Source organism: Eptatretus burgeri, chromosome 3, assembly GCF_056783735.1.
Source record: "Eptatretus burgeri isolate ZD-2024b chromosome 3, Ebu_testis_v1, whole genome shotgun sequence".
NCBI lineage: Eukaryota > Metazoa > Chordata > Myxini > Myxiniformes > Myxinidae > Eptatretus > Eptatretus burgeri.
The window spans coordinates 133809762-133837552 of NC_140963.1; the positions used below are offsets into that span (position 1 = coordinate 133809762).

At 46.4% G+C, this 27791-nt stretch overlaps 1 protein-coding gene across 7 annotated transcripts in view; it reads left to right on the top strand.

The window, feature by feature from the left end:
- LOC147031012 (uncharacterized) overlaps positions 1-27791 on the top strand; it is a 105797-nt gene that overhangs the window by 65235 nt on the left and 12771 nt on the right. For 4 of the 7 annotated variants that reach the window (XM_085875683.1, XM_085875682.1, XM_085875677.1 and 1 more), the window contains 3 exons: positions 4782-4853; positions 9540-9611; positions 13049-13120. In XM_085875683.1, the coding sequence (XP_085731809.1) occupies positions 4782-4853; positions 9540-9611; positions 13049-13120 (216 nt within the window). The remainder of the gene's footprint in view (positions 1-4781; positions 4854-9539; positions 9612-13048; positions 13121-27791) is intronic. The other 3 variants (XM_085875679.1, XM_085875681.1, XM_085875678.1) reach the window with 2 other exon arrangements.

Here is a 27791-nt window from a genome sequence, read left to right on the forward strand (position 1 = left end):
GGGGGAGAATCTGCCTGAACTGACTTACTTCTGTCATTCATTTTTACACCTGAAAGAATCGAATACACTTCATAGTCCGGGAGCCAACCTGTGTACGAGGCTCTTTTAGGGTTGGACCTTAAAGCCTCTGCTATAAAATTTTACACCCCCAGGATGTTTAGATATATGTTTGCAGTTCATGAAAACCAATGTTGGCAATTCATAAGCTCTTGCGAAAAATTTTGGCGGACGTTTTTGTTTTGAGGAAGATTTGAAAAATTTGATGAAACAGCAATTGTCAATACAATTTCTAAAAATATTAAAAAAATCACATTCATTAAAAATAAATGTGAACTAAATGTAAGAATTCAATCAGTGCATTGTAAAATGACAAAAAAAAATTGCCTTTGTGGAAGTAAACCTCGTAAAAGTACATAATTTTGTGAAAAATGCCTTAAAAATAACGTTTTTTGAAGATGGCCTTTAGAACTTTTCTTATCATAGGCAGATGATGCATTAGAATACTACTTTCTCTTAATGTGATATGAACATGGTATCCATTGCTAATTAAAACAGCAAATTTTATTGAGTTATATCAATTTTTAAAGAGAAAATTAACATTTTTGTCAACCAAAGTTACCCCTACCCCCAAAATCCTCTTACTCTATTGAACACAGTTCGGTTAAGGTTTGCTGGATCCAGGTTGGGTACTTCACAGTTCACTCTTCCAAAGGAAAATTCAATGGTGTTTGGAGTGACATGGCCCTGGAGCAGACATACAACAATGAAGGGAAGACATCTCTGTTCAAAGGCATATCTCAGGCACCAGCTGCTCGAGATAAATATGTGAAGACAGCACCATTTCTCACAGCTGTATCAGAGAACATAAAGTCTATGGCTAATCTAGGCCAACAGGAATCTACTCATCATGGAGAAACACAGAAGCAGGCAACAGAAGAACATATGCATGTTGAGGAGATCAAGAAAGTGATATGCCAGCAGATGATAAACCCATTCCAGTGTAACAACCAAGTGGATCTGCTCAATAGAGCAACTGGTGAGAAGGATGCTTCAAAAGACTTGGTCCATGCTCAAGCTAAGGGCATGGAAGCCATTATGAAAGCAGAAGAGGTGGTCTCTATTAAGATTGAACCACTGAAGCTGGTAACTTTCTCCTCACAGAAGATATCAAAACCATCAAGGAAACAGAGTTTAATCAGGATCTATCAAGATGAGACTGCAGCTACACGTGTGCTGTGTTTCTATCGAGTTGCCGACCCAGTCACGAGACAGATTGCATTTTCCCATGAGTGGACAGACTATCCATCATCCCTGTTTGAGGTTGATCCACGCTTAGCACAGGGGTTTGTAATGCGCAAAGGCAACAAGTCTGATTTCGTGGCAGTGCCAATTGCTGAAGCTGAGCAGGATGTTGTTTTACAGCTGCCATCATTACCACAGAGTGACCTATACACAGTTTATCTGGTAGACACAATGGCATTTTTAAATAAATACCAAAAAAATGGGTGCAAAAACATTTGGTGAACTTCCCCAGCTGTATCTTCGCAAGCTCCTGCAGTTGAAACCTGAAATGTGCAACTGTGTCAACATCATTGGTGATCAGTATGATTTTGATGATAGCCATACTTTGAAGGGTGATGAGCAGCAGAGGAGAAACCAGACAGACCAGGCAAGACAATTCTCACCATCCAAGAGTCTAGAAATTCCGGACTGGAATTTACTCATGAAGAATCCAAGAAATTAAGGAAATCTTCAGAACTTCATTGGCACTTCCCTTTGTGAGAGTCCTGAAGCTATTCCGGATGGAGTGACTATTATTCTTGGTGGTATGATGGAAAACAAAGGTCACACTCTTTCCATCACATCAGCATCAAGTTCAGTTCTGGACTTACCTTGTGAAGAACATGAAGATATCACTTCACAAATTAAAAATTCCTTAAAAACAACATCATTAATAATTGTATTCCATTGTTATTACACATTTTCAATTAATTACGGATGAAGTTTTTTTTTAAAGTATTGTTTAATGATATATTGTATTGTTTAATTTATATATTTATATTGTTTATTGTTTATTATATATTTTATTATATATTTATATTGTTTAATTTATATATTTTTATTGTTTAATTTTAGTATTGTTTAATTATATTGTTTAATTAAGTATTGTTGGAAAAGAGTTATTACTTGCCTTAAATAAACGATTTATATATACCCCGAGAACATGAAAAAATATGTATAATTAGGTTACAGGTCAGGTCAGGTCAGGTATGGGAGCATGCGCCAGAGGCGCGTAACTGCATCCACTTTCCGATGGTACTCCAGGGGCCTCCGTCTGGCCATCCCCCAGGCAGATGCCAGGCCCATCCCCATCTCCTTGAGATGATGGTCAACCTGCTGCAACCACGAGGCACGTGGTCGGCCCACTGTCCTCCTCCACTCACGAAACTCCCTCGCTGAGAGAATCTTGTGAGCAGGATCAGCGTCAGGAACACGAGCCACATGTCCATACAGCCGCAGCTGATGGTCACGGACAATGCAGGAAACAAATCTCATTTGAATCTCTCTCAGCAACAGCTCGTTGGACACAAAGTTTGACCAGCGACAGCCAAGGATTCTCTGAAGAGCCCTTGTCCCAAAGAAATTATGTCCATCTCAGATCGCTGGTCAGGGTCAAAGTCTCAAATCCGTAGAGCAAGACTGGAAGCATCAAGGACCTGAATACTCGGAGTTTCGTCCTCTTGCACAGGTACCGGCAGTGCCACACCCCATGATCCAGTGAATCCATGACTCCCCAGGCCCGACCCAGACGTCTATTGACCTCTGACTTACAGCCAGCAGAGACATGAATGTCACTGCCAAGGTAAGTGAATCTCTCCATGACCTCAACATCCTCACCACAATCAGGCACAGACAAGACGGCAGCATCCAAGATGTCATTGAAAGCCTGGATATTCGTTTTGACTGAGGAAACCAGTAATCCCAGTGGCTCCAACTCCTCATTCAGCACTTCAAGGGGCCCCAAAAGGATATCAGTCTCTGCAAAGATGACTGCATCATCTACAAAATCAAGGTCAGAGAGTTTGTCATTCCCAAACGATGCACCGCAGCTTGATCTCTCCAACGTCCTCCCCATAATCCAGTCCATACAAGTGCTGAAAAGTGTGGGGGCTTATACACACCCCTGACGAACTCCAGTAACAACTGGAAATAAGTCGGAGATGGTATCACCACATCTCACAACACTCTGCGTACCAGAGTGGAGTTCAGACATCAGATCGATCAGTTTTGATGGCACCTCATGAAAACCAAGAATCTTCCAGAGGGCATCACAGTTCACTGAATCAAACGCTTTACAGAGATCAACATCAGCTGCAAGCAGCACCTGCCGAAACTCATCTGCATCCAGTGAGCACCCAGAGAGCAAGGATACGGTCAATCGTTGACCTCTTTGGTGTAAAGCCTGACTGCTCTGGACGCTGGTGGCGAACCCTATCAAGAATTATCCAAGCAAATACCTTGCCTGGCACTGGGAGCAGCGTCACCCCTCGGTAGTTGTCGCAGTCTTGACAATCACTCTTCCCTTTCCCTTCAGGGACAACAAGGCCCCTCTTCCAGTCAGTTGGGATGATACATGTGTTCTCGACAGAGCACAGAACTGCATGCAACGACATGAGTCCAGCATTTCCACCAGCGTTGAGAAGTTCAGCATGGATGCCACAAATCCCAGGAGCTTCACCCCATTTGAACCGGTTCACCACAGCCTGTGTTTCCACAAAAGAAGGTGGACTGCAGTTGATTGGAGGGTCAGCAATAGTTGTAGTAACACCCCTGACATCCAACTCGACAGCTAGTGGATCAGCCTGGTACAACTGCTCAAAGTAACCAGCCCAGCGGGCGTTCACTTCGGACTCCTCTGTCAAGAGCCTACTACCCTCTGCTCTAACTGCAGTACACCAAGGGTTGGGCTTGGTAGAACACAATGCGCAAATTCTCTTGTAAGCAGGACAAGAATCACTTGACCACAGGTGATCTTCTACCCCCTCACAGATTCCTTGCACATCGGCCTCCTTGTCCACCCTGAGTGCATGCACATACCGTTTTATGCCTCAGCTCCCTGAACAACTCAGCTCCACCATTCAGCCTGGCCCTACGACTCTGGTCAATGGTTTACAGTGTCCCTTGAGAGACAAAATTCTTCTTCGCCCGACGTTGAGTTCAAAGACATCCCTGGCAACATCAAGGATGGTGGTCTTGAAGGCACTCCACAACTCGTCAGGATCCCCCGAAGCACCCAGAACTCCCAAAAATCTTCACTCTGCCTGTTCGCAAACTCCTCAGCTACCCTCTCATCCCTGAGCTTGTCTACATCCAGCCGAGGCTGGGATGGTACCATTCTCCTGGATTTATGCTGCAACTTCAGAGTTGCTACCACAAGCCTGTGGTCAGTATTGAGGAACTGTGCACTCCGGTCGATGCAGCAGTTCTGGATTATCTTCCAGTGACCATCAACGAGCACATGGTTACAGTTCGATCCCGAACTTCAGTTTTTAGTCGCTGTACTTTTACTAAGTAACAATAAATGACTAATTCCCCAGCAGGGACACGTGGAAATTCCACATCATGTAAAATGTGACTTCAACACCTCAACACCTTTAGATTTGATATTTTTTCCGCGTAAAATTTGTTGTGAAATATTTCTCATGGAGATGTATTAGCATAAAATATCATGGTCATATAATGCTTTTGCAGTAATTGTCCACATGTGTTTCCTCCCACAGAAAACTTTGTTGTTGAATCCTCTGCTACGGTGCCTACACACAGACCAGCACATGAAGCACGATCGGAATATGGTAAAACGTGAACGAGGTGTTGGTTGTTTTGTAATTTGCCTGTTTTCCGACCAACATAGTCATTATGTTACCTTGCTCTTCCTTGAGCTGATATTTCATCTTTGAAAAGTCAATTTTTAAATATAATCATCCAAGAAAGAAACTGTGCACGGATATAAATTGTCTTTATTTTTAGACGATGTGATAGAAGAAGAAAAAAATAAAGCCAGATTGAAGAAATAACCATGTTGTCACATCAATGACCAAATGTCAAAAAAAAAATGTCACAAAGTCTGAATATTGTGGAAAGTTCAATGAAAGACGGATCGGCGACCAAAGTCCCAAGTCCAGTATCAAGTACGTATGTCATCCTGCAGTGATTACAGCTGTGCACGTGCGCCTCGTTGAGGATATTAAACGGACAGGAAAAGCTTCTGGGATTAACTTCCCAAGACCTGTGGCCAAATCGAGGACATTCTGAGGAGGGTGCGGTTGACATCGAAGGACGACATTCCCATTTCATCCCAGACCTGCTGAATTGGGGATAAATCTGGGGAAGTTGCAGGCCATGGAAGCAGATCAATGTTCTATTGTTTCAGGAATCACTGAAATACATGGACGGTGTGAGGGCGGGAATTATCCTGTTGGCACGCAATACCATGACCAGGACACTGGAGAAAAGGAAGAACCACAGGTGCCAGAATCTAATCCCAATATGAGATTGCCATCAGATTCCATCGAATGACAAGTCGAGCTGTATGATGGTGTGCTGTTCGCCCACCCCATGCCATGCCATTATGGAGCAACCTCCAAAGCAGTTCCTTTCAACCACACATGCTTTATGTTTGCGTCGAGCTGCTTTATGTGTGGCTGGAGGTAGATGGTTTTTGGAGCTGCTTTATGCACACAGCTGTTGTACACCCTCTCCCCAATCACCCTTCCTCCCCTCACTCTTTCCCTCCTCCCTCCCACTCTCTGCTCTCCTCCCTTCACTCCCCATTACCCCTCCCCGCATTGTGCCCGACCAGAAATGGCCATTAAAATGCGTTTTCCCTTTTAAAACCTCAACATTAGTCTCATTTTCTTCCTGTTTTTTTTTTTGCAACCGAATCTTAAACTATCTCAGCGACTATGAAGAATGAAATTAGATTTAAGATAAAGCCACGAGGGAGTCTGAATGGACTTTATATTACAATCCTGGGATTGAAAAAAAGGCCTATTTTCACTCAAAATGCATTTTTGTCGAAAAACACCAAATTTCGGACAATTTTCTTTTCGTTTATTGCAACAGAGTCTTAAATCATCTTAGTGACTTTGAAAAATGAAATCAGATATCGAATTAGAGTTGAAATAAATCTTTGAGTGTCAAAAAGCGAGAGCCTTAGAAAAGAGGCCTGTGAGGCCTGACAAACAAAATGGAGGCAATTTGACTTTGAAGCCCTGTCCAGATGGATAGACAGGGATGGACCGAAGGATGGAAAGACTGGTGGAGGATATACATGACTAGTGGGGCACCTGTGGTTAACCCACGGGCATCATGGACATGTCTGACATTTAGACATCTTGAGTAAGATGCTGCACAGAGCTTTACAAAAATGGTGACTGGCAATTCGTCATATCCAGAAATGATGAAATCTGCACAATTTATTTCCTTCACATCATATGTGAATACATGTCCATGCACATGTGAAATCCAGTTTGTAATGTGTAATTCCACGTCACGTAAAATGTGGCTTGAAGATCACAATTCTCCCCCCCTCACCCCACCACCTTGATTGACCTCCTCCCACCCTCTCCGTTCTCTCTCCTCTCCCCCCTCATCATGTACTTGAGAGTTGGGAGAATCTGCCTTGACTGACTTACTTCTGTCATTCATTTTCAAACCTGAAAGAATCTAATACACTTCACTTCACAAATTAAAAATTCCTTAAAAACAAACATCATTAATAATTGTTGGATTCCATCGTTATTCCACAGTTATTAACGAGAGTTATGAACAGAGATTTATTACTCACCTTAAATAAACGCTTTATATATATATATATATATATATATATATATATATATATATACACCGCAAGAACATGAAAATAATATATTATTAGGTTACAGGTCAGGTCAGGTCAGGTATGGGAGCATGCGCCAGAGCAGCGCGTCGCTGCATCCACTTTCTGACGGTACTCCAGGGGCCACCGTCTGGCCATCCCACAGGCAGATGCCTGGCTCATCCCCATCTCCTTGAGATGCCGATCAACCTGCTGCAATCACGAGGCACGTGGTCGGCCCATTGGCCTCCTCCACTCATGAGACTCCCTCGCTGAGAGAATCTGGTGAGCAGGATCAGTGTCAGGAAAACGAGCAACATGTCCGTACAGTCACAGCTGACGGTCATGGACTATGCAGGTAACAAATCTCATTTGAATCTCTCTCAGCAACCGCTCGTTGGACACAAAGTTTGACCAGCGAAAGCCAAGGATTCTCTGAAGAGACCTCCCAAAGGAATTAAGTCTCCATCTCAGATCCCTGGTCAGGGTCAAAGTCTCACATCCATAGAGCAAGACTGGAAGCACCAAGGACCTGAAGACTCGGACTTTCGTCCTCCCGCACAGGTACCGGCAGTGCCACACCCCATGATCCAGTGAATCCATGACTCCCCAGGCCCGACCCAGACCTCTATTGACCTCTGACTCACAGCCAGCAGAGACAGGAATATCACTGCCAAGGTAAGTGAATCTCTCCATAACCTCAATATCCTCACCACAAACTGGCACAGACAAGACAGCAGCATCCAAGATGTCATTGAAAGCCTGGATATTCGTTTTCACCCAGGAAACCCGTAATCCCAGTGGCTCCTCATTCAGCACTTCGAGGGCCCCCAAAATGATATCAGAGTCTCTGCAAAGATGACTGCATCATCTGCGAAATCAGTCAGAGATTTTGACATTCCCAAACGATGCACCGCAGCTTGATCTCTCCAACATCCTCCATATAATCCAGTCCATACAAGTGCTGAAAAGTGTGCCCCCCCCCCCGATGAACTCCAGTAACAACTGAAAATAAGTCAGAGATGGTATCACCACATCTCACAGCACTCTCATTACCAGAGTGCAGTTCAGACATCATATCGATCAGTTTTGGTGGCACCCCAAGAAGACCAAGAATCTTCCAGAGGGCATCCCGATTCACTGAATCAAACGCTTTACAGAGATCAACATAAGCTGCAAGCAGCACCTGCCGAAACTCGTCTGCATTCAGTTAGGACCTGAAGAGCAAGGATACGGTCAATCGTTGACCCCTTTGGTGTAAAGCCTGACTGCTCTCTACGCTGGTGGCGAACCCGATCAAGAATTATCCAAGCAAATACCTTGCCCGGCACTGAGCTCAGCGTCACCCCTCGGAAGTTGTTGCAGTCTTGGCAATCACTCTTCCCTCTCCCTTCAGGGACAACAAGGCCCCTCTTCCAGTCAGTTGGGAGGATGCCTGTGTTCCAGACAGAGCACAGAACTGCATGCAACGACATGAGTGCAGCATTTCCACCAGCCTTGAGAAGTTCAGCATGGATGCCACAAATCCCAGGAGCTTTACCGCATTTAACTGCTTCACCGCAGCCTGTTTCTACAAACGAAGGTGTACCACAGTTAATTGGAGGGTCAGCAATAGTTATAGTAACACCCTGACATCCAACTCGACAGCTCGTGGATCAGCCTGGCACAACCGCTCAAAGTAACCGGCCAAGCGGGCCTTCACTTTAGACTCCTCTCTCAATAGCCTACTCCCCTCTCCTCTAACTGTAGTACACCAAGGGATGGGCTTGGATGAATGCAATGCGCAAATTCTCTTGTAAGCAGGACAAGAATCACTTGACTACACGTGATGCTCTACCCCCCCCCCCCTCACAGATTCCTTGCACATAGGCCTCCTTGTCCACCCTGAGTGCACGCACATATCGTTTTACTCCTCAGCTCCCTGAACAACTCGGCTCCACCATTCAGCCTGGCCCTGCAACTCTGGTCAATGGTATCCAGTGTCCCGTGAGCGACAAAATTCTTCTTCACCTTACATTGAGTTCAAAGACATCCACTGGCAACATCAAGAATGGTGGTCTTGAAGGCACTCCACATCTCGTCAGGATCCCCCGAAGCACCCAGACTTCCCAAAAATCTTCACTCCGCCTGTTCGCAAGCTCCTCAGCTACCCTCTCATCCTTCAGCTTGTCAACATCCAGCCTCGGCTGGGATGGTACCATTCTCCTGGATTTATGCTGCAACTTCAGAGTTGCTACCACAAGGCTGTGGTCAGTATTGAGGAACTGTGCACTCCGGTAGATCCTGCAGTTCAGGATTATCTTCCATCAACGAGCACATGGTTCCTGTTTGATCCTGAACTTCAGTTTTCAGTCGCTGTACTTTTACTGAGTAATAATAACAATAATTACTTTTACTGAGTAATAATAATTAATTAACTAAGTAATGATAATTATAAGAGTAATAACTAATTCCTCAGCAGGGACACGTGGAAATTCCACATCATGTAAAATGTGACTTCAACACCTTCGATTCGGCATTTGTTTCCGTGTGAAATTTGTTGTGAAATCTTTCTTCTTGTTGAAGTTGTTGTGAAATATTTCTCATGAAGGTGTATTAGCATAAAATATCACGGTCATATAATGCTTTTGCAGTAATTGTCCACATGTGTTGGCTCCCACAGAAAACTTTGTTGTTGAATCCTCTGCGGTGGTGCGTACACACAGACCAGCACACGAAGCACGATCGGAATATGGTAAAACGTGAACGAGGTGTTCGTTGTTTTGTAGATATCTGTCCAGATGGATAGACAGGGATGGACAGAAGGAATGAAAGACTGGTGGAGAATATGCATGACTAGTGGGACACCTGTGGTAAACCCACGGGCATCATGGACATGTCTGACATTTGGACATCTTGAGTTAGATACTGCACAGTTTTACAAAAATGGTGACTGGCATTTCGTCAGATCCAGAAATGATGAAATCTACACAATTTATTTCCTTCACATATTATGTGAATACATGTCCATGCAGATGTGAAATCCAGTTTGTAATGTGTAATTCCACGTCATGTAAAATGTGACTTGAAGATCTCAATTCTCCCCCCCCCCTTGATTGACCTCCTCCCACCCTCTCCGTTCTCTCACCCCTCTCTTCGTCCTCTCCCCCCCCCTCTCCATCATGCACAGACTGTACAGAGGGGAGGGAGAGGATTGTGCACAAGGGATAGGAGGGAGGTAGGGGATGAGAGGTGGGAGAAGGTGTGGAGGGACTTACTTATGCCTTGACTTGATTGACTTGGGAGGATTGACTTGATTTGAGAGGGGGGAGAATCTGCCTTAACTGACTTACTTTTGTCATTCATTTTTACACCTGAAAGAATCGAATACACTTCACTTCAGAAATTAAAAATTCCTTAAAAACAAACATCATTAATAATTGTATTCCATTGTTATTACACATTTTCAATTAATTACCAACGAAGTTTTTTTTTAAAGTATTGTTTAATTATATAGTTGGAAAAGAGTTTTTACTCCCCTTAAATAAACGCTTTATATATACCCCGAGAACATGAAAAAAATATATAATTAGGTTACAGGTCAGGTCAGGCCAGGTATGGGAGCATGCGCCAGAGGCGCGTCACTGCATCCACTTTCCGACGGTACTCCAGGGGCCTCCGTCTGGCCATCCCCCATGCAGATGCCTGGCCCATCCCCATCTCCTTGAGATGATGGTCAACCTGCTGCAGCCACGAGGCACGTGGTCGGCCCACTGGCCTCCTCCACTCATGAGACTCCCTCGCTGAGAGAACCTGGTGAGCAGGATCAGTGTCAGGAAAACGAGCAACATGTCCATACAGCCGCAGCTGATGGTCGTGGACGATACAGGTAACAAATCTCATTTGAATCTCTCTCAGCAACAGCTCATTGGACACAAAGTTTGACCAGCGAAAGCCAAGGATTCTCTGAAGAGACCTTCTCCAAAAGGAATTAAGTCTCCATCTCCGATCCCTGGTCAGGGTCAAAGTCTCACATCCGTAGAGCAAGACTTGAAGCACCAACGACCTGAAGACTCGGACTTTCGGCCTCCAGCACAGGTACGGGCAGTACCACACCCCATGATCCAGTGAATCCATGACTCCCCAGGCCCGACCCAGACCTCTATTGACCTCTGACTCACAGCCAGCAGAGACAGGAATATCACTGGCAAGGTAAGTGAATCTCTCCATGACCTCACCATCCTCACCACAAACAGACACAGACAAGACGGCAGCATCCAAGATGTCATTGAAAGCCTGGATCTTAGTTTTCACCCAGGAAACCCGTAATCCCAGTGGCTCCTCATTCAGCACTTCGAGGGCCCCCAAAATGATATCAGAGTCTCTGCAAAGATGACTGCATCATCTGCGAAAAGTCAGAGATTTTGACATTCCCAAACGATGCACCGCAGCTTGATCTCTCCAACATCCTCCCTAGAATCCAGTCCATATAAGTGCTGAAAAGTGTGCCCCCCCCCCCGATGAACTCCAGTAACAACTGGAAATAAGTCAGAGATGGTATCACCAAATCTCACAGCACTCTAATTTCCAGTGTCGTTCAGACATCAGATTGATCAGTTTTTGGTGGCACCCCAAGAAGACCAAGAATCCTCCAGAGGGCATCCCAATTCACTGAATCAAACGCTTTACAGAGATCAACATAAGCTGCAAGCGGCCCCTGCCGAAACTCATCTGTGTTCAGTGAGGACCCGAAGAGCAAGGACACGGTCAATCGTTGACCCCTTTGGTGTAAAGCCTGACTGCTCTCTACGCTGGTGGTGAACCCTATCAAGAATTATCCGAGCAAATACCTTGCCCGGCACTGAGCTCAGCGTCACCCCTCGGTAGTTGTTGCAGTCTTGGCAATCACTCTTCCCTTTCCCTTCAGGGACAACAAGGCCCCTCTTCCAGTCAGTTGGGATGATGCCTGTGTTCCAGACAGAGCACAGAACTGCATGCAACGACATGAGTGCAGCATTTCCACCAGCCTTGAGAAGTTCAGCATGGATGCCACAAATCCCAGGAGCTTTACCGCATTTCAACTGCTTCACCGCAGCCTGTTTCTACAAACGAAGGTGTACCACAGTTAATTAGAGGGTCAGCAATAGTTATAGTAACACCCCTGACATCCAACTCGACAGCTCGTGGATCAGCCTGGTACAACCGCTCAAAGTAACCGGCCCAGCGGGCCTTCACTTCAGACTCCTCTCTCAATAGCCTACTCCCCTCTCCTCTAACTGCAGTACACCAAGGGATGGGCTTGGATGAATGCAATGCGCAAATTCTCTTGTAAGCAGGACAAGAATCACTTGACTACACGTGATGCTCTATCCCCCCCCTCACAGATTCCTTGCACATAGGCCTCCTTGTCCACCCTGAGTGCACGCACATATCGTTTTACTCCTCAGCTCCCTGAACAACTCGGCTCCACCATTCAGCCTGGCCCTGCAACTCTGATCAATGGTATCCAGTGTCCCGTGAGCGACAAAATTCTTCTTCACCTTAGATTGAGTTCCAAGACATCCACTGGCAACATCAAGGATGGTGGTCTTGAAGGCACTCCACATCTCGTCAGGATCCCCCGAAGCACCCAGACTTCCCAAAAATCTTCACTCCGCCTGTTCGCAAGCTCCTCAGCTGCCCTCTCATCCTTGAGCTTGTCAACATCCAGCCTCGGCTGGGATGGTACCATTCTCCTGGATTTATGCTGCAACTTCAGAGTTGCTACCACAAGGCTGTGGTCAGTATTGAGGAACTGTGCACTCCGGTAGATCCTGCAGTTCAGGATTATCTTCCATCAACGAGCACATGGTTCCTGTTTGATCCTGAACTTCAGTTTTCAGTCGCTGTACTTTTACTAAGTAATAATAACAATAATTACTTTTACTGAGTAATAATAATGAATTAACTAAGTAATGATAATTATAAGAGTAATAACTAATTCCCCAGCAGGGACACGTGGAAATTCCACATCATGTAAAATGTGACTTCAACACCTTCGATTCGGCATTTGTTTCCGTGTGAAATTTGTTGTGAAATCTTTCTTCTTGTTAAAGTTGTTGTGAAATATTTCTCATGAAGGTGTATTAGCATAAAATATCATGGTCATATAATGCTTTTGCAGTAATTGTCCACATGTGTTGGCTCCCACAGAAAACTTTGTTGTTGAATCCTCTGCGGTGGTGCCTACACACAGACCAGCACACGAAGCACGATCGGAATATGGTAAAACGTGAACGAGGTGTTGGTTGTTTTGTGGATATCTGTCCAGATGGATAGATAGGGATGGACAGAAGGAATGAAAGACTGGTGGAGAATATGCATGACTAGTGGGACACCTGTGGTAACCCACGGGCATCATGGACATGTCTGACATTTGGACATCTTGAGTTAGATACTGCACAGTTTTACAAAAATGGTGACTGGCATTTCGTCAGATCCAGAAATGATGTCATCTACACAATTTATTTCCTTCACATAATATGTGAATACATGTCCATGCATATGTGAAATCCAGTTTGTAATGTGTAATTCCACGTCATGTAAAATGTGACTTTAAGATCTCAATTCTCCCCCCCTCCCCGCCCACCCCCCTTGATTGACCTGCTCCCACCCTCTCCGTTCTCTCACCCCTCTCTTCGTCTCTCTCCTCCCCCCCCTCTCCATCATGCACAGACTGTACAGAGGGGAGGGAGAGGATTGTGCACAAGGGATAGGAGGGAGGTAGGGGATGAGAGGTGGGAGAAGGTGTGGAGGGACTTACTTATGCCTTGATTTGATTGACTTGGGAGGATTGACTTGACTTGAGAGGGGGGAGAATCTGCCTTAACTGACTTACTTCTGTCATTCATTTTTGCACCTGAAAGAATCGAATACACTTCATTTCACAAATTAAAAATTCCTTAAAAACAAACATCATTAATAACTGTTGGATTCCATCGTTATTCCACATTTTCAGTTCATTACGGACGAGGTTTTTTGAAGTATTGTTTAATTATATAGTTGGAAAAGAGTTCTTACTCGCCTTAAATAAACGATATATATATATATATATATATATATATATATATATATATATATATATATATATATATATATATATATATATCCCAGGATCATGAGAAAATATAATTCGGCTGCAGTTTGATCCCTCACTCCAGTTGTCAGTCGCTGTACTGTTACAAAGTAATAATAAATATCGATTCCCCAGCAGGGACAGGTGGAAATTCCACATCATGTAAAAGTGACTTCAACACCTCCTCTCCTCCCCTGCCCACTCTCTCCCCATCCCCACATTGCGTCCGACCAGATGCATTCAAAACGGATATTAAAATGCACTTTTGTTTGAAAACACCAATTTTCATCAGATTTTATTCCCGTTTTTTGCAAACGAGTCTTAAACCATCTTAGCAACTATCAAAAATTAAATTAGATGTCGAGTTTGAGTTAAGACAAAGCAGTGAGAGAGTCGGAAAGTGGGAGCTTTGCAAGAGAGACCGATGGAGCCTCAGAGCTATGTGGAGCGAACAAAATGGTGGAGATTTGATTTTGAAGCTCCTCCCTGAATGGGGGAAGCCCACCCGAAACGGACAGACATACTGGAGGAGAGTATTATCGTGTATACACTGTATAGCGCCACCTTTGGTGGTAGTCGGTCTTACCAGTTTACTTCCTTTATTTTATGATATAGAGGAGGGTCTGGCGATATATTGTTATACCGGTTATATCGATGTAATTTTTTCATATTGATGCACCGGTATACTGAAAAAAAGTCAGTATGAAAAAAACAACAACCCAGTATATCACCAAGAAATCGAAGAAAGGCGTTTACAATCTTTAAATACTGTACATGATTTTAAAAGCTTTGATGCATTCAGCATCTTAGCTGGACATGGAACAGGAACAGTGAAACGTATGATGTCAAGACGTACCAGGAAGTAAGTACAGTTTGTTTCAACTTTTAAACCACAGCATCCCAGCTCATCAACTCCGTACAACCAATTGCATTTTTCTTTGCCCTCATGGCAGGTTTTAAAGCAATTGCTAATTGGTTATTCATATGAATCAGGTGTGCTTTAGAAACCCTGTGCCGAGTCGGTGATCCGTGATAGTCATACCGGTATGAAAGCGATACCAGCCTGAAAGCGATACCGGTATGAACTATGAACTAGTTCCTACTCCCAGAATAAGATACGTCTTCAATCTGCATGTAAAATAGATTTCCAGTTTCCGCCCATTGTTTAGAGGGATGGTGGGAGGGAAATGGTGTTGAGTTTGGCATGTTTCATTCCCTGAGTAATGTCCCCTGGTCCCCCGGGTCTCGAATTTCCAGTTTTTGTCTTTTAGTCAAACAATCCGACTTTCAATCCCTCTTCATTCCCTGTCTATCAATCCATATTTCAACCCTTCCTTAATTCCATCTACCCATCCATCACCGGTCCCTCACCCATTGACTTCCAAAAAGTAACTCACTCCTCAGTCCTCAGGATCTTGCCCTTTTTGCCATTCCAACCCCATAATTCCCATGGGAAACTTCCCTCACCTGAATCCACACATTCGTTCCTCCATCTCAAACCCCTCTCATTATCCTTGCCCCTCCAAACCCCCACTTCACACCATCCCCTTCGACCCCCACCTGTTCATTCCACAACCAAAACCATCACTCTGACCACGGCCATGTCAGGAATAGTAATTACCTGATTAACTCAGTTTCCTCAGTACAATGACCTGATCTGAATTACCCCATGAACTCATTACCTGTAGGCTATATAATATACTGTTGCGAATTCGCGCCTGCCGGCGTGCGATCGGCCGCTCGACTCGAATGGCGGCCGCCTCGCCCACCGGAACGGACAATTCAGTCGTGACCCTCTCGGACCAACGCCGGGAGCTAGTCACGGGTGGGGGTTTAACCTCACCACGATCGTGCCAATTGCCCACCCGCGCAGGATAGGGTCGCTCGCCAAATTCGGTCGACCTAAGTACCTGCACGAATGGTCGACCGGGCGATCACACCACGCCACAGGCCGACTCCAGACACGAACCGCTGAAGCGGTCCGTTCCGTGCTACAGTGATAACCGAGCGGTGTTATCGTCGGCCTCGACGGTTCCGATTAATTATCGGGCGTATTAAGCCCACTATGAACCCTTTACGTGAAGCAGGATGGAGGGTCAATTAAGAAAAGACGAAGCGAAACGGGAAAACAGTTCACACAATGCACATTTATTACGCGACACACGGAAAGCACACAAATACAGCCATACAGTCAAAATGCACAGATAGCAGTTAAAACAAAAGAAACAATGACGCAGAGTTACTACCGAATACGCGCACACACGGCAACACTTATACAGTTCTACTTTACAGACGGCGCCAACACACATTTACTCAAAAACAAAGGAAAGAAGTCACCCTCATAGACAAGGGGGCAGACGGGCCTGCAGGCCAATATGCGCGCGTGACCTGAAGGTGCGGCCAGGTCCGCGAGACCGGGTGGGTCCTATCCGCATCCTCGTGACGCGTGGCGGACAAGCCGCAGATGTGGCCGCGTGGCTGTGCCCCGACTCCGTGCTCCTTTGCGGGTTTTGTTGGCACGACGTTTGGAATGGGGTGGAAACAGGGCCCCCTTTTTGCACTATCTCAGCGCGGGGGAAAGGGGGAATTGTTGATGCCCTGGGGGAAGAGAATGGCTGGCTGGCTTGGGTCCCGCGACAAGCGATCTCACACCGCGACCTCGTCGCCGACTGCCGTCCTTCTCGCCTCAGACCCGAGCTCCTTGGCCTCTTCCCACAACTCTTCTCCGCCGACTCCAGAACCCAACTCGATGCCTTCGCCACCCGACTCCACTCTCTGCCACACCGATGACTCGATTCACTCTGCCCTGCCGACACACACTGCTACTGCCACACTCTGCCATGATTCGCCTTGCGCTCGCCGTTTTATAGGCCGGCAGGAGAAAACAATATGCAAATTTCCGGATCAGGATGACCTCGGGGGCGGAGCCACGCTCGCCAATTGGATGGAGGAAAGTGGGCATGAACCTCCCCTGATCCTAGAATTTGCATATTTCGATTTCACACAGACGTGCCTGGAGGCGGGGCCAAGCCGCTCCGGGCTTGCTAATTGAACGGATCAGAAGTGGGCGTGTAGCGTTCTTGATCCGATTTCTCCCTCGGAAAGGCCACCACCTGCGCTCGTGGCGCGGTGCATATCGCTGAACGAGCCCAAGACAGCCCGACGCTCAGTGTTCACAGGTGGTGCGGGAATGGCCATAGAAGGAGAGGGGTGAGGGTGGTGGAGGGTTTATCGGTGGTGGTTTGATGGTTATGGTGCCGTTTGGGAATGACGGTGATGCGATGTTTGCGGGATAGAGTTGTGAAGGTAAAGGTCGTGGCTGTTGGCGTTGTTGTTGTCTGAGGGTTGGAGCGTGGTTGTAGTTGGTGACGATGGCTGGTGTGGTGGTTGTTGTGTGATGGCGGTTGAGACGGGGTTGGTTCAAAATAAAGATAGAACAGAAAAACGGCTATCTCAAAGCGTCGCAGCCCGAATGAATCACATAAATTCCCTCTAAACAACGGGTTTGGGGCTAACTACACATGTCCCTATGAAGATATCTCACCTGAGGGTCCTGAATGGTGGATTGCGAATTTCCACAGCCGTAACAATACAAAGGAACCCTCAACGTATGAAATCATTGTTGAATTAAATTAATTTCTGTCTTTTCTTCAAATAATACTGCAAAACTCCCCAATAAAACTCGATCATTGGTGCATGGATTGTCATCGTGGGAGATAACAACAGCTGCTCCCTGATCTTATGGTGGAATTGAAAATGGACCCATTAACCATTATACCGGTGTACCGAAACAAATCAGTATGAAAAAAAATAATGGTCAGTAAATAATAAAATTAACAAAAAAAATTATAAAAATAATAATAATAATAATAATAATAATAATAACACATATATAATAATGAATACATGAGAAAATATAACAATAATAATAATAAAATATATAATAATAAGTAAATAATAAAATATAATCTATCTATAATTCCAGCAATGTGTGTGTGTGTGTGTGTGTGTGTGTGTGTGTGTGTGTGTGTGTGTGTGTGTGTGTGTGTGTGTGTGTGTCTGTGTGTGTGTGTGTGTGTGTGTCTGTCTGTCTGCGACCGCCGTTTCTCGACAACCGCCGGTCCGATCTGATTGAAACTTGCCAGGAATATTGCCGGGGCCTCGCAGATGTGCCTTTTCGAGGTTTGATGTCAATCGGACGAGCGGTTCCCAAGTTACGGCCATTTATCTGTCGACCAATGACAAGACACGGTGCTATGACATCACGAATCATGTCACAATTAGTTTATTTTGAATTTTTTTTTTTTGCGTGATTGACGGTCCGATCTGATTGAAACTTGCCAGGAATATTGCTGGGGACCCGCAGATGTGCCTTTTCAAGGTTTGATGTCAATCGGACGAGCGGTTCCCAAGTTACGGCCATTTATCTGTCGACCAATATCTGCGAGAGAGGGGGACGGGAGAGGGGGGATGAGAGTGGGGGGGAGAGAGGAAGGGCGAGACTAGGGGGGATGGAGGGGGGCAAGAGAGGGGAGAGAGAGGGGGCGAGAGAGGAGGGGGAGAGAGGAGGTGGGAGAGAGGACGGGCGAGACTAGGAGTGAGAGAGGGGGAGAGGGGGAAGAGAGGAGGGGTGAGACTTGGGGGAGAGAGAGGGGGAGAGAGAGGGGAGAGAGGGGGCGAGAGAAAGAGGGGGAGAGAGGGGGCGAGAGAAAGAGAGAGAGGGGCAGAGAGAAAGAGAGAGGGGCAGAGAGAAAGAGAGAGAGGGGCAGAGAGAAGGGCGAGAGAGGAGGGGGAGAGAGAAGGGAGAGAGGGGGGGCGAGAGAGGGGAGGGACAGTGGAGAGGGGAGAGAGGAGGGCGATTGTTGGACCATGTCAACATCGCTTTCCTTGCACTCCAGACAGTCTATGGGATATGGGAAACACGTGACAACTCAAAAAAGGATATCATTTATGACAAAATGATTCAATGAATATCATTCATTCACTTCCGGTTCCGGGTTTGGAGCGACGAGAGGTCTCCTTCGGGGCTCTCTGCTGACGTTCTCAAAGTTAAGTTTCCGGTCGTTATTTGTCCCGTTTTAACTGTTTAATTTTCTCACCTACATGTTACTGTGTGTTCCTAGTTCGGTTTTGTTTCAAAAATCGTGCTATTTTGTGAGTTTTTTGTCAACGTTCTTTCCGGGTGTTTGAGGCCTACCGGTTCCCCTCAGTGTTCGATCGTTTTTTGTTTTTTTTTTCTCCCCATTACCTTCAATTTCTATCCTTCCCATTACCTTCAATTTCTATCCACCCCACTTTCATAACGTTCCCCATTCTCCCAACTAATCTCTATTTTTTATCTCAAAAAAAATAATAAAAAAAAAAACAACAACAATAACAACAACAACAACAACAACAACAGCAACAATACGCGAACCTTTTCCCGATTCTGCTTCTTCTTCTTCCTCGATTTTTTTTTCTTCAACACTTCCATGACCTAATCTGTTGAAAACTCTCTCAAACATTAATAATAATAACAAAAACGATCTTATAATGCTTCATCTTCCTCTCTTACACATGTGGTACTCTTTACTGTTTCATAATGCACTACTCTTCTGCTATTTTAACAGATTGCTCTCATTTTGACCTCTCCTTCATTCCTTGCCTAAAAATTCCAACTGTTACAGCGCTTCTCTCCATTCTCTGAATTCGTCTTCATTGCATCCATCAAGAATTGTGTTAAATGGCATCTCTGACCTAAAACTTAAAAAAAAAAAAACCCAGTTTGCTATGAATGTTCGCTTTCCATCAACCATTCTTTTTTTTCCAACTTCAGTGCCAACTCACTCCTCTCACCCCTCACTCTCAAAGCAACCATCCCACTCTTCTCCCTCCAAGCCTCCCTCTCACCTCTCTCAAAAACTCCCCCCTCACCTTTCTCCCACCATTCATCCCCTCACTCATCCTTCCCAAAGTTTGCACCCCCCTCTGCCATCCACAAAGCTGCCTCCCTCCACTGCCCTCTCACTTCCATCTCTTTACTCCACCTCCTCAAACCCTCAACTGCCTTCTTCCCCCTCTCTTGTCCCCCTCTCTCCCCAGAACCCCAGAGCCTTTTCTCCTCCTCATTCGGCCCCTCCCCGAGCTATTCTGCAATCCCCCACACTCTTTCAACAACACTCCTTACCTCCCCCCCCCTCGTCCCTTTTCCTACCCTCCCCCCCCACCCCTTGCACCCAAAGCCTCCTCCCCTACCTCTTCATTAAAAGTATGGAGCTCAAATATCTGGGGCCTTCACTCAAACCTTTCAGATCTTTCCATACAGGTTGCCACTGACAAACCAGACATAATCTGCCTAACAGAAACTTTCCTCTCCCAAGACGTATCTGACTCCCAAGTATCTCTTCCTGGTTACTCCCTCCTCCGGTTTGACAGACCTGAGCCTCGCCCTGGTGGAGGAGTTGCTCTCTTCATCAAAGACTCTATTCCCCATTCTCCATGCACTGCCCTCACTCCCCGACACCCCCAGGAATACCTCTGGCTATGGCTTCCCCTCAACTCCCACCTCATGTTTAGATGTGTACTGTACCATCCACCAAACAGTGATGACTCCATCTACACCTCACTATCTGAAAACATGGACCAACTTCTATCTTCTCATCCAAACTCTCTCTTCCTCATATGTGGCGACTCAAATTGTCATCATGCCATTTGGCTAGGTGTGGGTACCTCTCTCACCTGTCATAGCACCTCAGGAAAAGCTTCCTGCGACTCATTGGGACTCACTCAATCGGTCAACTTCCCCACCCGGATCATAAAACCCTTCATTCCGCAAAATGCAAAAACGCAAAAAAATCTGAAAACCCACTCCGTGGGAGTACCTCCTGTGCAGCTTCCCTTCGCAGGGCAGCTCACCAGATGACAGGATTGGGGTAAAGCCTTCGGGACCCCCAACCTTTGATAGGAGGGAAACCACGGGGTAACATCCCTGGGTCAGATTGCGGGAGAGTGTGTCGGAGTGGTGCTGAGGTGTCGTCCACCAGACGGCGGTCTCCTTGGGTTAACCTGTGGCGGTCCCTTCGGGTGGGTGCCTGGAATGTCCTATCCCTAAGAGAGGATGATCACCTGTCTCTGTTATCATCTGAGCTCAAGCGTTTGGACATCGGGATTGCAGCTCTCTCTGAGGTTCGGAGACCGGATTGCGGCGAGATAATGGTGGGTGGTTACACCTACTATTGGTCTGGTCGCTCTGATGGTTACCATACCCAAGGAGTTGCTGTAGCTGTGTCCAATAAGCTGACCCCAATGATAATTGAGGTAACACCGGTCAACGAGCGTATTATGAGATTAAGGATTCGTCGCTCCTTAGGTGTCATTTCCCTGGTCTCTGTTTATGCTCCGACTGAGGCGAGTGATCTCACCGTGAAGGATGCATTCTACGCCACACTCGAGTCTGTGGTTGATCAGTGCCCCAGACGAGATACACTTCTAGTCTTGGGGGATTTCAATGCATCGACTGGAACTGATAGGGACGGTTATGAGGTGTGTGTTGGTCCCCATGGGTCAGGAACTATGAACCAGAATGGCACTAAGTTCCTTGACTTTGCAAGAAGTCATGGAATTAGGGTGGCTGGTTCATGGTTTCAGCGCCCACAAGCTCATCGCTGGACTTGGTATTCCAACGCTGGCGGTGTGGCAAAGGAGATTGACCATGTCCTCATTGACGGTCGTTGGAGGATGATCCAGAACTGCAGGGTCTACCGGAGTGCTCAGTTCCTCAATACTGACCAGAGGCTTGTTGTAGCAACTCTAAAGCTGCACCTTAAATCCTGGAGAATGGTACCATCCCAGCCGAGGCTGGATGTTGCCAAGCTCAGGGATGAGAGAGTAGCTGAGGAGTTTGCGAACAGGCTGAGTGGACACTTGGGGGGTCTGGGTGCTTTGGGGGGTCCTGAAGAGTTGTGGAGCGCCTTCAAGACCACCGTCCTTGATGTTGCCGGTGGACGCCTTGGAGCTCACCGCAGGGCAAAGAAGAATTTTGTCTCTCAAGGGACACTGGATACCATTGACCAGAGTCGCAGGGCCAGGCTGAATGGCAGAGCTGAGCTGTTCAGGGAGCTGAGGCGTAAAACTGTATGTGCACTGAGGGTGGACAAGGAGGCCTATGTGCGAGGAATCTGTGAGGGGGTAGAGCATCACCTGTGGACAGGTGATTCTCGTCCCGCTTACAGGGGAATTCACGCATTACGTTCATCCAAGACCATCCCTCGGAGCACTACAGTTCGAGCAGAGAGTGGTAGGCTCTTGACAGAGGAGTCTGAAGTGAAGGCCCGCTGGGCCGGTTACTTTGAGCGGTTGTACCAGGCAGATCCCCCAACTGTCGCGTTGGACGTCAAGGGTGTTACAATCCCTGTTGCTGACCCTCGAATCAACTGTGGTCCACCTACGCTTGTGGAAACACGGGCTGCGGTGAACCAGTTGAAACGGGGCAAAGCTCCAGGGATCTGTGGCATCCATGCCGAACTTCTCAAGGCTGGTGGAAATGCTGCACTCGTGTCGTTGCATGCAGTTTTGTGCTCTGCCTGGAACACAGGCATCATCCCAACTGACTGGAAGAGGGGCCTTGTTGTCCCTCTCTGGAAAGGGAAGGGTGATCGCCAAGACTGCAACAACTACCGAGGGGTGACGCTGCTCTCAGTGCCGGGCAAGGTCTTTGCTCGGATAATCCTTGATAGGGTTCGCCACCATCTGCTTGAGCACCAGCGTCCAGAGCAGTCAGGCTTTACACCAAAGAGGTCAACGATTGACCGTATCCTTGCACTTCGTGTCCTCACCGAACGCAGACGAGAGTTTCGGCAGGGGCTGCTTGCAGCCTATGTTGATCTCTGTAAAGCGTTCGATTCAGTGAATCGGGATGTCCTCTGGAGGATTCTTGGTCTTCGTGGGGTGCCACCAAAACTGATCGATCTGATGTCTGAACTCTACTCTGGTACTGAGAGTGCTGTGAAGTGTGGTGGTACCATCTCTGACTTATTTCCAGTTGTTACTGGAGTTCGTCAGGGATGTGTACTTGCCCCCACACTTTTCAGCACTTGTATGGACTGGATTCTAGGGAGGATGTCGGAGAGATCAAGTTGCGGTGCGTCATTTGGGAATGTCAAGATCTCGGACCTTGACTTTGCAGATGATGCAGTCATCTTTGCGGAGACTTTAGACATCCTCTTGGTGGCCCTCGAGGTGCTGAATGAGGAGTCGGAGCCGTTGGGATTACGGGTTTCTTGGGTCAAAACTAAGATCCAGGCTTTCGGTGACATCTTGGATGCTGCTGTCCTGTCTGTGTCTGTTTGTGGTGAGGATGTTGAGGTCGTGGAGAGATTCACTTACTTTGGCAGTGATATTCATGTCTCTGCTGGCTGCGAGTCAGAGGTCAATAGACGTCTGGGTCGGGCCTGGGGAGTCATGGATTCACTGGATCATGGGGTGTGGTGCTGCCGGTACCTGTGCGGGAGGACGAAATTCCGAGTCTTCAGGTCCTTGGTACTTCCAGTCTTGCTCTATGGGTGCGAGACTTGGACTCTGACCAAGGATCTGAGACGGAGACTTAATTCCTTTGGTACCAGGTCTCTTCGGAGAATCATTGGCTATCGCTGGTCGGATTTTGTGTCCAACGAGCGGTTGCTGAGAGAGACTCGGATGAGATTTGTTACCTGCATAGTCCGTGAGCGTCAGTTGCGGCTGTATGGACATGTGGCTCGCTTTCCTGACTCTGATCCTGCTCACCAGATTCTCTCAGTGAGGGAGTCTCATGAGTGGAGGAGGCCAGTGGGTCGACCACATGCCTCATGGTTGCAACAGGTTGACCATCATCTCAAGGAGATGGGGATGGGCCTGGCATCTGCCTGGGGGATGGCCAGACGGAGGCCCCTGGAGTACCGGCGGAAAGTGGACGCAGCGACGTGCTGTTCTGGCACATGCTCCCATACCTGACCTGACCTGATCTCAACCAATGGTACTCCATCTCTTCTGGATCTGATTTTGACAAATTTCCCTGATAATATCTGCTGCTCTTCCTCCGATCCAATCGGTTCTTCTGACCACGTCCTTGTCAAAGTGGACATCTATCTGGCTATTATCAGAGAACCACCTCACCGCCGTCGAGTCTGGCATTTCACTCAAGCCGACTGGCAGGGTCTCCAAGCAGCCCTCAAACTTATAGACTGGTCTCCTATCACTACTTTCTCAAACATCAACTTATCCTGGGAATTCTTTCAAAGAAACTTGCTCTCCCTCATGCACAGATTTATCCCCTCTCATCTTCAGTTATCCTACCCTTCCTCCCGCCCTTGGTTCACTGAAGCTTGTGGTGAGGCAGTTGTCCTGAAACAACTTGCCTTTGCCTCATGGAAAGCAAACCCAACTGAGGGAAATCTCAATTCCTTCCATAAAGCTCGGAACAAGTGTGTATCTACCCTCAGGAGAGCCAGAAAACAACATCTTTCTCATCTCAAGTCTGAACTCTCAAACCTCTCTCCCTCCTCAAAATCCTGGTGGCGTTTAATCAAATCTGTTTCTTGTGTATGTTCCCCCTCCATCCCCTCCCTTACCTCAAATGGCAGCACTGCTGATACTGCACGTGAAAAACCTGAATGCCTAACTCGGTGTTTGCAGCTAAATCTTCTGTCCAAAACCCATCACTTTCTCTACCCACCTTACCCAGTCGCACCCAACTGTCCCTGGACTCTGTGTCCTTTTCTCTTGACAAGGTGGAGAGCTTGCTGTCAAACCTCGACTCAGATTCTGCAACCGGTCCAGACGGCATCAGCCCATGTGTCCTCAAAACCTGCTCTTCTGCTCTTGCTCACCTTCTCTCTGTTCTATTCACCCTCTCATTTGCTCAAGGTCATCTGCCATCTGCTTGGAAATCAGCAAACATCACTGCCCTGCATAAAAAAGGTGCAAAAACAGATCTCTGCAACTACAGACCAATCAGCCTTCTCCCGATCATCAGTAAGGTTATGGAATCCATCATCGCTTCAGATATAAAATCCTTCCTCTTCTTCAATGGCTTCATTTCTGATCATCAATTTGGTTTCAGACCAGGTCACTCTACCCTGCTTATGCTGCTTCTGCTCTCCCAACAATGGATGGAGGCCCTCAATGCCAGACAGGAAATCCGAGCCATATCCCTGGATGTATCACGTGCTTTTGACACAGTCTGGCACCCTGCACTACTCACCAAACTCTCTTCCCATGGTATTCAAGGCCATCTCCACTCATGGCTCACAGACTTCCTCTCCTGTCGCAGTCAACGTGTGGCCCTAAATGGAGTTCTTTCATCCCCTCTTCCTGTGCAGGCTGGAGTTCCTCAAGGTAGCGTTCTGGGCCCTGTTCTTTTTCTGCTTTTCATCAACGATCTCTCCGACTCTCTGGAAAATCCTCTATTTCTCTTTGCCGATGACTCCACCCTCTGCCGTACCATCTGTCATCCCTCAGACCGGCAAACAGCAGCTTCTTGGCTCACTGCAGATCTGGATAAAATCATAAACTGGTCCAACACGTGGAACATGTCTTTCAATCCGGACAAATCTCACACTCTCACTATGTCTCTTCAAAAGGACCATTCAGAACCCCCCCCCCCCCAAATCCACTTTCTCAACAATCCTCTGGAAGAAATCCTTTCTTTCAAGCTTCTGGGTCTCACTATCTGCCATGACCTTTCCTGGGAAAGCCACATTTCAAACCTCGCCTCCAAAGCCAGTCGCTGACTGGGAATCCTCCATCATGCAAGGTCCTTCCTCGGCCCACCTGAGCTCATGACCATTTGCAAAGCTTTTGTCCGTAGCCTGATGGAGTACTGCTCTCCCTTCTGGGCTGGTGCTCCTGCCTCCCACCTTTCTCGGCTTCACGCTGTAGAAACCAAGGCATTTCGGATCATTGGCATCTCCCGCAATGAGGCTGAGTCTTTGGGCCTCTCACTCAATCACCGCAGGTTGGTCGGTGGTCTTTCTATCTTCTACCGTCTCCTCTCCAGCCTCACCCCCCCTGCTCTCTCTGCGATTTGTCCCCACCACATTTCCGCAGGGCGCTCAAGGTCCGCCAACAACCCCCTTCTGGTAAAACTACCAAAATCACGAATCACTGCTCACCTTCACTCTTTCATTCCTCTCTTTTCCCACCTTTGGAATAAACTCCCTCACTCTATTCATTCCCATTCTTCCCTCCAGGCCTTCAAAACAGCTGTTCACCACCACCTCTTATCATCCCCCATCCAAATCCTCGATCTTTTCTACCCCCGATAATCCACCCAAGCCCACCTCCTTCAAATTCCCTGCTTTCCTTCCTGAAAGTCCCTGTAATGTCCATATTCTCTTCCACATGTTCCCCATCCTATCCCTCTCCCTTCCACAGATCTCCTAATGTGTCTGTTCCACACTGTTTTGTCCTTTCCACTCCCTCCCCTCCTGTCTCATGCCTCCCTTGATGTGCATTGTGTGTTCACTCTCATACGAGCCTCGACAAGGTATACAAAAAATAAAAAAATAAAAAAAAAATGTCATCTTGAGGTCGAATTTCTAAAATCGTCATTATTTCATCTGATTGACTTGAAAGTTGAACAGGATTTGCATATTGCTTCACTGAATTGGGAAACCAACTCTTTGAGGTCAAATATCAACTCAATGTCAAACTTCTAAAATCATCAATTTATATGTGAAAAATCATCAATTTTCATCCGATTGACTTGGAAATTAAACAGCCATTTCATAGTGCATCACTGAATTGGGAAACCTACTATTTTTGAGATCAAAAGGTCAAAGGTCAACTCAATGGCAAACTTCTAAAATCATCAAATTTAATCTAAAAATCATCAATTTTCATCTGATTAACCTGAAAAGTAAGCAGCAATTGCTTAGTGTAATTGCGAAACCGACTCGTTTTGAGGTCAAAAGGTCAAAGGTCAACTCAAGGTCAAACTTCTAAAATCATTCATTTCATTCTGAAAAAAATCGATTTTCATCCGATTGACTTGAGCTTTGATTCAGATTGTCAATTTTAATCTAAATGAAATGGACAATTTGATGTAACCATGGCAACCTTTGGAGAGGAGGGTGGATTTTGCAAATGTCGTACTCTGCACGACGTCTTTTTCTTGTTCTTGTTAATTGCCGGAATCCTTTGGATTTTGGCAATTATGTTGGTCGGTTGTGTGTGTCATTCTGTGTGTCTGTCTGTCTGTCTCTGTCTGTTTGTTTGTGTGTTTGTTTACCCTGTAGCAGCCACACCGTTTCAACGATCATGACCAAACTGGGTGGAGACATCGACCATGGTCCAACTTAGACACTTGTCGTTTTTGGTGAATCTAGGTCAAAGGTCAAGGTCAAGGTCACCGACAAACCGAAATTCTTATTTTCGCAATAACGTCCGCAAACATGGTTGTATCGACTTCAAACCAAATCCAAAATGCGCATCTTCTAATACTGCATCCAACCATATGTCTCATTGGGATGTCACACCAACACCCTTGTTTGCGGTCAGGGGTCGAATGTCAGGGGGGTCGGGTCAAAAATTTCAAATTGCGATAAAAACACCATTTCAAGTCCGATTGACTTCTAAATTATGATCATGACCAAACTAAGTGCTATAACTCATTAAACAGTAGCACTATCGACTTATAAGAACTAAATTGATTTCCAGGTTTTTGTTTTTTCAGAGATCATGGAGATATGACAAAGTTATTCCGGCAATTCCTTGCTCAACGAGCAATTTCATTTGTTTGTCAGTTTGTCTGTTTGTGTGCAGGATATCTGAAAAAGTTATCGACTGATTTGGATGAAATTTGGTGGA